Genomic DNA, 11,748 nt, shown 5'->3' on the forward strand with positions numbered 1-11,748 from the left:
AATTCTATCATGTCTACATGTAAAGCAGAGCTTTCCAAACTGTCACGGCACATTAGTGTGTCGCACGAACACTCCCTGCGCTCCTCCCGGGGCTGGAAAGGGGTTAATTTAACCTCTGGTTTGCTAGTAAAACTGAATTACTGTGTTGCGAAATGATGCATGTCTAAAAAGTGTCTCCGACCAACATGAAAAGTTTGGAAAGCTCTGGTCTAAAGTGTGTGACCTGGTTTCAGGAGACACTGCCTATGACTAAGTAATGGCACACAAATGTCACACCTCAGTTGCTTACTGACACTTGATGTTTGTACGTTTTAAGACTCCTCTTGCTGTTGGGATTGTAAGATGTTTTGAACTTTTTTTTATATTGTGTTTTAATGATGTAACTCACCCTGGGTCCTTGGAGTGAAGAGTGTGTAACTAATAACAATAACATTAATGATAAATGCTCAGGTGATTAGGGCGTGGTGCTGATCATGCCAAGGTCGCAGGTTTGATCCCCATATGGGCTACCAGCATATTTCTTCATTGCAAGCGGTTAGACTAGAACAGGCTCCATCAACCTCGGCCCTCCAGATGTTTTTGGCCTACAACTCCCATGATCCCTAGCTAGCAGGACCAGTGGTCAGGGATGATGGGAATTGTAGTCTCAAAACATCTGGAGGGCGGAGTTTGAGGAAGCCTGGACTAGAAGTTCAGGCTGTGCGGGGACACTCTACTTTTTCTAGCTCTGACAAACAGGCACCGTGTTTCAAGAGACGCGGGAGCAGTCAACGGAGGCCGGCCTCATTTCTCACAGGGCCGGGAGATGCCTTTGAAGGCGGCATTGCGCATGCTCTGCCATTGTTGACATCCGGGTTCTTTCCCTCTGCTCAGTGCGTGTGGCTGCGTGTTTGCTGCTATCGCTGCGGGGAACGGAGCGTGCGGGGGGGGGGGAGACGTCGCCTCGCGCTCGGCCATGTCTCACGGGCACAGTCACGGCGGGGGCAGCTGTTGCCATAGCGACGACCACGAGGAGCCTCCCGAGCGGCGCGGCCAGGCCTGGGGCCTTTACCTGCGCATCGACCGCGAGCGCCTGGAGTGCCTGAACGAGCGGAGGGAAGGCAGCGGGGCTCTCGTCTTCCGCGCCTGGGAAGACCGCGGGGACCGCCAGAAGGTCTGCCCTCCTTTCTTTCTCTCTCGCCTCCCGCGGGGTTGGGTGGGGGGGAGAGAGAGAGCTTGTGGCCGTTTCGGTGCTGCTGAACTGCAACTCCTACCAGGCCTCGCCATGGGTTATGTCGGGGAGTTGTAGCTCGACAACACCTGGAGGGCGTTGGTGCAATGCACCAACACAAGTTGCTACACTAGACCCCATGTTGCTGAAGTACAACTCCAGATATCCCTGCATGGGTGCATCCAGGATTTATTTTTGGGGAAGGGGCAGGCTTTAGGTTAGGGGGTCAGAATCGAGTTGTCTGCGACGCAATTGTTCAGTTAGTTAAGAATTTTTTATTCATTTACTTGATGGGGGGGCACCTGCTTCTCCCCCTGTCAGCACCCATGCACCCCTATCATTGGCCATTGGGCGGAGTCTGATGAGAGTTGGGAGTCCAGCAACATCTGGAGGGCCACAGGGCTCCCCATTCCTGGCGTAGATACCGAAGCAGAGAAGGTGCTGGTTATGGGGAGGGGCAGAGGGAGGGTCAAGGGTGTGTGTCAAACGCCCAGGCACTCACCCGCCCATTCATTATTATTGGATGCATGTGGTAACTGCGCAGAAAGGTATTTTTCCACATACAAATTATAACTCAGTTATGAAATGGAAACTTAAAAAAAAAAATCCTAATCATTTTCCAGAGAGGTAACGGTGTTTATTTTGTTGTCGTAGAAACAAGGCTTACTTAAGATATTTGTAAGCTGCCTCTTAGGTAAGCTATCTGAAGGTGGCTTCTTAACAGTATAAACTGAAATACTTAGAAAACAAAAACTAAAGTTTTACCTGGAAAACGTATGGTTTGCAGCACTCAGGATTTTGTAGTTTAGAGAAAAGGTGAGTGAGAGGTGACATGATAGAAGTTTATAAAATTATGCATGGCATGCAGGAAGTGGATAGGGGGAAAAAACATTTTCTTCTGTCAAAGCACTAGAACTCATGGACACCGAGTGAAGTTGTATGTTGGAAGATTCAGGACAAATAAAGTTCTTTTTCCATGCAGCACATAGTTACCGGTAATGTCTGGAACTTGCTCCCACAGGAGGTGGTAATGGCCTCCAACTTGGATGGTTTTAAAAGAGGATGGGACAATTTTATGGAGATAAAGCTATCAGTGGCTACTAGCCATGATGGCTATGCTCTGCCTCCTGGAAACTGCAGGAAGGGAGAGTGCTTTTGTTCTTGGGTCCTACTTGTGAGTTTCCCACAGGCATCTTGTTCTCTACTGTGAGAACAGGATGCTGGACTACATGGGTTATTGGCCTGATCCAGCAGCTCTTCTTATGAGTGCTCACAAATTTAATATGGCAAATAAGATTGACGGGAGTCTGCATGCTTACTATGAAAGTTAACTCTCCAATATAAATATATAAAGTACTTCAGAAGGCGTACAGTATATTTAGGATGGGAACAGTAATGTGAAGCATGATGCCATTTTCCCCTTAGAACTTGAACATATGAGACTAAAGTATTGAGGATGTCCAGTGTACTTTTCAGGTCAGAGAGAGATAAGACAGCCCTACTTTTAGAAGCAAAAACTTATTGGTTGCCAGTACTGTCTGTCAATGTACGTAATACATAGACTGTGAAGGGACAGTTCTTGTTACACCACCTGGTCCAGTCAGTTTGTGTATTAACTGGAAAGGGCCAGAGAGGTGGCTGTGCCATCTGGCACTATTGCTTATGTCTCCTGATAGATTACCAGTGCACACTATGTTACAGGACTGTTCTATAGGTAGTTGAGCTAAAGTTGTACTTGCCTGTTTTGGATTTAAATTGCAAAGAGGTTTGAAAGAAGACAGACTTGGATTTGTTGGTTTTTTAACAAATAATATTTTTTACATTTTCCATTTTAACATTCCAATCAAATCACATCATATATTCTGAATTATACAAATTATTCAATAATTAAACAATCCAAATATTATGCCAAATTATAATTTTTTTCGGGGAGACTTCATGCTCTGAGGTCGGAGGGGATCTGATCATCTCATACTTCTACTGCTTCTCATATTCATTTCCGATGGTTCTCATAAGTCATTCTGATGTTAATCCTCGTTACCGGTATTTCCCACAGCCTCTGAGTTCTTCCAACAAGTGAGATAAATCAAACAATATATTTCTGTGTGGTTTTATGTCCAGGATTCCCCTGTGTAGGTTCACAGCGTCTCTTCACAAGCTGGTATTTCTGCCAGATCAGTCCAAGAATTACATGCAGATGCAAATGTCCAGTCCATTCTGTCCAGACAGACTTGGATTTGTATGTGTTTGCCTAGATGTCCAGAATTCTGTGCCTAGAAAATTACTGCATTCTGCAACTGAGATGAATTAAGGCAAATTATATATTTTCTGTCTGTGCACTTAGAAGTCAGGTTCTGAAGTCACATAGAATGGTATGGGCATGGAGAGCAGGGTTAGGCTGGCAGCAGGTGTGGTCTGTGAGTCACAGCGCATTAGTTCTGGGAGGCATAAGAGGCCTCTTCCCCCAGGCTTAGAAATAGCCACCTGCCCTGGGATGGATCATTATTGCTTCCAGGCAATCCAAGAGGGTGGCCTTGCAGAGTGGAAGCAGATTCCTCCTCAATTTTTCAAGGAGAAAATGAATACGCACCATAACTTTGTGTAGGTTGCTGAAATGTGTGGACTGAGGTAACATATGTGCATTTATTTGCAAGGCTTTCTTTCAGTTTATGTTGCTACTGCCCAGCCTACATGTTTCCAGACTTTTCTTCTTAGCTGTGATGGCTAGGAACTTGTTCTTTATAAATTACAACCCAAAAGTAACCTCTGGTGTTCTCAAGGTGCCATTGAACAAATTGAATGCATATACAGAAGCATGCAGGACAACATTTTTATTCACTGGATATAAATTTCCTTATATTAAATTGAGTTTTATGTTTCTTTTAGTTTGTTGAAAGTGATGATGATGAAGAGCTTTTGTTTAATATTCCGTAAGTACCTATTTTGCATGAGTAAATGATATATTGACATTCACGTCTGTCCATGTTCAGTGCTGTTTTTTCGTCACTCTTGAAATGTAACTTGAAATCCAGAGCAGTCAAGCTGTAAGAGGTAATTTTGGAAGGTGGCTACTATAATTTTATTTTTGTTTCTACCTGATCTTCAGGAAAGACTGACTCTCAAAGCAGGTTGCAATTAAAAATCCACAAAAAGAGTGATATGTTAGGGATATGTGAAGTGTTTATGGCACTCTGCAGCTTCTGATGCCATAATAGAAGTTTCAGACTCTTCCATTGAGAGAGGGGAGTGCAGAAGGAGCTGCAGGTAGACTGGGCGGCAGTATGACTGGTGGTAAAGATGGCAACCCACAGCCCTTCCAATGTTCTGAAGAGTCATCGGACAATGTTGAAGGTGTGACATTCTTACTGCAAGATTTTAATCTTATGAGTACAGATAGTTTTATGTTACACTTTAATACACCACCTAGGAATCTTCTGGATTGTTAAAAAATGCTTTAAATTTACTGTACTTGGAAAACCAGCAATCTGTCTCTTGTTGCAGTTTTACTGGCAATGTGAAACTAAAAGGGATCATTGTGATGGGAGAGGATGACAATACACACCCATCGGAAATGCGACTGTAAGTGGTGCTGAAGGGGGATATATTTTGTGGTGGAACTATTGTGCTATGAATGCCTAATCCTACCAAGACGATAACTGAGTGGTTATTCTTATTTTTTGCTTCAGCTCTTCCATTATTCTAGTCAATACTGGTCACTGTGTAGCTTGCAGTAAACAGTCAAGTTCAGTTAATTTGAAATTGCCCATGCTCAAATTCTTTGACTGAAGAACTTTCTTTACTCTCATAACTTCCAGGTCATCATACAGCAGTGATAGCAGAAGCTACAATTGGCAGAATTTGTCAAGATCTGGCTTCTATACTAATACATGCTCCTCCTTTGCTTTTCTGCCACTGCTGAATGGTCCCTCTTCCCCAGTCCTACTTTCTCCTGAGTGCCTCCCATTCTTCAGCTCCTTCTTTCCTTGGGTGTCTGCTTTGTCCCACTTGCTTCTAACCATCTTGCCACTTGGCTAGCCTTCTTCCACTCCCATCTCACCTTGGTAGCACATACTGTACTTAAGGTTTCCCTCCTAGCACCTTTGTCGCCTCTGAACAGGATGCTAGTTCTTAGGTGGAGCCCATAAAAATGGGGCCATACAAATAAAAGCTTATGATATGACTTCTGCGACCCCTAGAAATCATATATAGATCCCTCACATTTATCAGGAAGAGTGCACGTTTTTACACTCCTGTGTGCAACTGTGAAAACTGAAACTGTAGAACAGGCATCCCCAAACTGCGGCCCTCCAGATGTTTTGGCCTACAACTCCCATGATCCCTAGCTAACAGGACCAGTGGTCGGGGAAGATGGGAATTGTAGTCCAAAACATCTGGAGGGCCGAAGTTTGGGGATGCCTGCTGTAGAATCATGAGAGCCATATTTAGTGCTGCAGTGGGATATTGTTGTTTTGGCTGTGTGCTCTAGGCAAATTGGCATTTGGCTTTGCTGTTGTGGCATTTGCAGGTTGGTACCCTTAGCAGTTGGGTGCAGGAGCTTTGTGAGTAGCTTGCCATTCTGTCATCTGTGGTGGTTTGAGGGCAGAGTCACAAAGGAACAGGGGGTTGATGGATTGGGGATGTGGTTGAAGATTCTTAAATTGCTAACATTTAATAAATCAATATTTCCCTTAGGTACTGTAGCAATGTTGGTACTACTGATCTACCAGCCCAGTTACTCAGAGATCCATGAGTTGTAGCTCCTTTCTTTTTCAATAGGAGGAGCAGTTTCCTTTTCTATGCAGTACATTAGGGCAATACTGTAGTCTTCAACTTTTTCAGACCTGGGACTTACCTTCAACTCAAGTATACATTTGAGGACGTATCTCTCTCTTTTTTTACTACATATAGGTAACTCACATCTATGCTTATTTTAATTACACTATCATAGCTTTGCGTGGGTGGGTAAGGGAAATGATTAAGTAAATGGAGAGCGGAGGAAATCCACTCTCCATTTATTTATTCCCCCCACCTGTGCAAACCTGCTGTTGCGGGCTTACCATGCTTTGGGTAGCAGTGCAAGGGCCCTGGAAGTATCCCAGAGCCCTTGCACCACCTTCCCAGAGCCAGATAAGTGAGGCACTGGGCTTTGGGAATGAGGCATGAGGGCTCTGGCAGGTTCCTAGAGTCCTCCTGCCTCCTTCCCAAAGGTGGGCAAGTAGCGTTGGATCTCGCAGGGGAGCTGACTCTGGGGGTTCATGACTTTATTTATTTTTGTGTATATGCATGGATCCCTGGAACCTAGCCCTGACATAAGATGAGAATTACCTGTACAGTGGTACCTCGGTTTATGAACACAATTGGTTCTGGAAGTCTGTTCATAAACTGAAGCGTTCATAAACTGAAGCGAACTTTCCCATTGAAAGTAATGGAAAGTGGATTAATCCATTCCAGATGGGTCTGCAGAGTACTCAACCTGAAGCGTACTTAACCCAAAGCATGGGTGTAATTGGTTCCGGAAGTCCGTTCATAAACTGAAGCGAACTTTCCCATTGAAAGTAATGGAAAGTGAATTAATCCGTTCCAGATGGGTCCGCGGCGTTCGTAAACCGAAAATTTGTAAACTGAGGTGTTCATAAACCGAGGTTCCACTGTACTTTCAGGGTGGTATTTCAGCTGTTGTGACCCACCTTAGATCAATCTGTGACCCAGCAGTGGATCCCAACCCACCAGTGGAGGACCAATGGAATAGAGCAGGGGTAACCATTGTAGTGGGACGTGGGTGACGCTGAGGGTTAAACCACAGAGCCTAGGGCTTGCCGATCAGAATGTTGACGGTTCGAATCCCTGCAACGGGGTGAGCTCCCATTGTTCGGTCCCTGCTCCTGCCCACCCAGCAGTTCGAAAGCACGCCAAAGTGCAAGCAGATAAATAGGTACCACTCCGGCAGGAAGGTAAACGGTGTTTCCGTGTGCTGCTCTGGTTCACCAGAAGTGGCTTAGTCATGCTGGCCACATGACCTGGAAACTGTTCACCGGCTCCCTCGGCCAATAACGCAATATGAGCGCCGCAACCCCAAAGTCAGTCATGACTGTACCTAATGGTCAGGGGTCCCTTTAACTTTTAACCATTATAGTGCCCTCCAGATGTTGACAAACTACTGTTTCCATCATGCCTGATTTTTGGCCATGCTGGTTGTGGTGGCTAATGGGAGTTGTAGCTCAAAAACATGTGCAGCTCAAAAGCACATTATCGGGCTGCCTTTGCATTAGATAGACTTAGAGCATGTCTTAAGCCAGCCTTCTCCAACCTGGTTCCTTCCTGGTGGTGGTGGGTTACAGCTCTTGCCACTCCTGACCTTTGGCCGTGCTGCATGGGAATGATGGCCATAGCAGTCCCAAACAATTGGAGGGCACCAGGATGTGAAAAATAACTTATTTTTGTCTTCTGATTTCTCCGTTTGTGTGGTGCTCCTAGCAGTTGGGCTATGTTTCACAGTACAAAGCCAAATTACTACAGTGATTGGGATATACTGTATAAGGAAACTTTGAATTTGTGCAGGCTGACCTTTGCTGTTGTCTTGTCTTTATTTCAGCTTTAAGAACATTCCTCACATGTCTTTTGGTGATACTGCCAGAGAACCAGATCAGATGTTCAGCCTGAATCGTGATGTTACTGGAGAACTGGAATATCCTACAAAGTAAGTCATTGCTCAGCTCTCACTGGGGATGTGCAGAACTCCCTTGTTTTGACACAGGAGCAAATATTCAACCTGTGCCTCAGCACCATCTCTCTGATAGTTCTCCATGTACCAGATGTCAGGACCTTCTCCTTTGAACTATAATTTGTAGAGCATAAGGAGCCATGGCAGTTAAATTGAATTTGAGTGGCCTTAAGGGGCAGCATCTGATAGAGGAGTATTTCAGTAATGGATCAGGCAGTGGTAGGTCTCTTCCAGAAAAGAAAGATAGCACCAGTGACAAGTGTGCCCTGGTCGGTTTGCTGAAACAGCCAAAAATGCTCTAACTGCTGCTGCAATCCGGGAAGTTAAGGTGATCCCTTTCCAGTTCCAGACCTTGTGTCAGTTCCAGACCTTTGCCAGTTCCAGACCTTGTGTCTTGGTCTGGAGTTGGCAGAGACAGTGACCCCAAAAAACTGTTTTTCTATCCCTATGTGATTATTACTACTCCAGAGACCAGAATGCAATCTCTTGTGTGTCTGTACTGAGAATTGTATATTCAGAACACCAAATTTCTTTTTTGTTTCAGAATTGCTCGCTTCTCAAATGTTTATCATCTGTCTATCCACATCTCCAAGAACTTTGGTGCTGAGACAACGAAGATCTTTTACATAGGCCTGAGGGGAGAATGGACAGAAGTAAGGGGCCAAGATGACAAATGGAAAAAGTGTGCAGTTATGAGGAAAGAGGGCCATGCAGAGCTTCTTAAATTTGTATAAATTATCAATAGAGATAGAAAAACAAGACAGTCCCTGCCCATGTGCTTCTAGATCAGTAGACACAATAAAAAAGGAAAAAGGGATGTGGGGTGTGGGGAAGGGAAGGGAAGCAAACAAAGATAGATCTTGTGCCAGCAGGAAAGGCCACCAAGGATACCATTACTTATTTATAAAAATTCTATACCATCCGTCATCACTGGAGAGTTTATAATAGCAGGGGACAAGTCAAATTACACACAATTCTGTATGGAATTCTGTCTGAGCAGAGACTCCAGGGTAGGTGCAAAATCAATGTGACAACCTTGGATGTTGTATATTTAAATGACTCCTAGCTGTTGTCTGCTGTTGTTAGTGGCTAGTGGTAAAGAGCATATGAAAGTCTGTGCTTAAGGCACATCCATAGTAAAACATTAACAAGGTTTAAATGCAACTATTGCATTCTAGTAGGTGCCCACCCCTTATGGTTCTTAGTGCTATTTGCTGTGGTAATGTTGAGGAGTATGAAATATACCCAAGCCATGCAGATGAGTCCACAAAAGCTGCTATCCCGTTGAGCTTGCTTGACTTCCTGAAGGTTACTTGTTACTTTTAGCACATTGTATAAGGGAGCCACCCTTCTGTAAAAAAAGAAGAAGCTTTCCTGCCTTGTCGCATGTTGATGCATCTTATGTCTCATAGATGACTCAATGAGTGGCTGTTTGCAGACATGCCACTTTTATATACCTGCCAATTGATTGCTACAAATCTGGTCCCAGGCTCTCTGTGCAGGATGTGTTTTGATTATGTGGAAGATCTGTCCTAGGATCTAAAGCAGAGATTCCTTAAATGGGCTGCCTGTCTTCAATCCCACCTGCTGCTCCAAATTGGGGTATGATTGTAAACAAAGCAGTTGTTGCTGTTTTGCTGGTTTTCCCTAGTGCAGAGCCCTGCCAAGTTAAAGCAGCCACTGACTTGTCTTGTCAATCCTGCCATAACTGAGTGATAATGCATGCTAGACTTTGAGGGGACAAGACATGAAAAGAGACATCACTGCATCCCCAAAGGGGTAGGTTACCATCATCTTAAAACTCATCAAAGCAAGCACAGGTTACTCTAGGAATCTGCATGGTAAGTATTCTAGGGAAAATGTATGGTGGAAGAGAAGGTGCTGCTAAATGGAAATGGGATCAAAGGACTGCTCTGGCTTTCAGCAATTCTCAACTTTACTGTGTTGCATCTTAGGAAGTCTTTTGTCTTTCCTGTACAGCCTCATCGACATGAAGTGACCATCTGCAACTACGAAGCAGCAGCGAACCCAGCTGACCACAAAATTGATCAGATCATACCGGAGACGAACTTCATTTCCTAAGTGGCTTGTGCACCACCAGACTGCTGTGGAGGCTTGGAAGACTGTCAAACACTTGAGGCTATAAGGAGCATTGTAGCATTCATTCTTATGTGGGTGTGGGTGTGGCTGCTTTGGTAAAGCAGGGCACCAAATGCTGGCAATTAGGTAGCAATAATTATACCATTGCTAAGGACAATCATGGCTTGAGATCTTGCAAATATTGAGGAGTAGGTTTTGAAAATATTGGCCTTTGCCTGCCTGTAATGCAGTTGTCTCAACTATGTTGTATCTGTCAGGGCAGAAGTTTTTTTTCAGTCAGTGATCTTCCTGTTCAGTTGCTGCTTCTACTGCTGGCATACATAAAGGTGTGAGGCTGGTGGAAGACTTGGTCTGGGAGTGTTGTACCATCTGGGATTCTGTTCTGCCTCTTGAATGTACTGTATACAGGGGGATAAGTTGGTGTTCTAGATGAGTTGTTGGCTAATTTCATGTTAATGTGAATTGTACATGGCAGTATTCATTTGGTTGTACTCCAGAGTACAAAGTACTGCATGCTTCTTCATGAATATCATCCAGTAAGTTGCTTGCCGAATTGCAACAGCTTCAACTGTGCATCTAAAACCTGAAGAGGGATGTTTCTCTCTCCTGGGCTTAACTTTCTAACCAATGTGGCTTAATTTTTTCTAATAAACATGGCAACGAATGTGTATGTCCCTTGCTTATATCATTTCTTTTTAACCCTCTAAGCAGGAAATCTCCCTAGTGCCTAACACAATTGACTGGTACAAAATAAATGTGGAGGAGTACAAAGAGCACAAGAAGAGCCCTGCTGGATCAGATTAAAGGCCTAGCTAGTCCAGTTTTTGGTTCTCACAGTGGCCACCCAGATGCCTCTCGGAAGTCCATAAGCAAGGCAATGGGGAAATAAAATAGTACGGAAGGGTTGAGATTTATGGACTACTGTCAGCTTCAGAGTTTTGTTGACAACAGTAGATTTTAAAAAAGATATTTCTCCCCCACATTGCAGGAATCTCAGCTAAAGCATCCATGACAGATGGCCATCCAACCTCTGCTTAAAAACCTCCCTATCATCACATTATTTATATTCCACCTTTCCTTCAAGGAGCTCGAGGTGGTGTACGTGGTTTCCCCTCTCTCCAGTAGGCTAGGCCAAGAGAAAATGTTTAGTTCAAGATCAGTGATCTTCATGGATGAGTGGGAATTTGAACCCTGATCTCCTTAAATAAAAAAACTCCTTCAGTAGCACCTTAAAGACCAACTAAGTTTATATTTTGGTATGAGCTTTCATGTGCATGCACACTTCTTCAGATACCAAAGAATCTGAAGAAGTGTGCATGCACACGAAAGCTCATACCAAAATATAAACTTAGTTGGTCTTTAAGGTGCTACTGAAGGAGTTTTTTTATTTTGCTTCGACTCAGACCAACACGGCTACCTACCTGTAACCTGATCTCCTTAGTTCTAGTCCAACATGCTAGTAGCCAGTTCTTAACTAAGGCTCAGCCTTAAACCCTTATAACAGATTATTCCCCATTGAACCGCAGGAATAATAGCACAATCCTGTGTATGTTTCCTTGCAAATGTCACTTTACCATCAATCAATCAATCAATTTGAGTAGGATTTACTTCTTAGCCTTTTCTTCTCCTGAAGATACCCCCCAAGGCAGCAGAGGTTTAGGATCAGTGTTTTCCTTCTAGATGGGCTACCATCCCAGGTTAAAGAACCCCATCTACC

General features: G+C 44.2%; 1 protein-coding gene across 1 annotated transcript; it reads left to right on the forward strand.

Annotated features, from left to right (window-relative positions):
- Positions 1-842: 842 nt before the first annotated feature.
- Positions 843-10,701, forward strand: PITHD1 (PITH domain containing 1). Its single transcript, XM_035118137.3, has 6 exons — positions 843-1,153; positions 4,097-4,140; positions 4,712-4,789; positions 7,803-7,907; positions 8,476-8,584; positions 9,912-10,701. Exons 1-6 carry the CDS (start codon positions 956-958, stop codon positions 10,011-10,013), a joined length of 636 nt encoding a protein of 211 aa, XP_034974028.2. The 5' UTR covers positions 843-955; the 3' UTR covers positions 10,014-10,701.
- The last annotated feature ends 1,047 nt before the right edge of the window (positions 10,702-11,748 follow it).

Source organism: Zootoca vivipara, chromosome 6, assembly GCF_965207765.1.
Source record: "Zootoca vivipara chromosome 6, rZooViv2.hap1.1, whole genome shotgun sequence".
NCBI classification, from domain to species: Eukaryota; Metazoa; Chordata; class Lepidosauria; order Squamata; family Lacertidae; genus Zootoca; species Zootoca vivipara.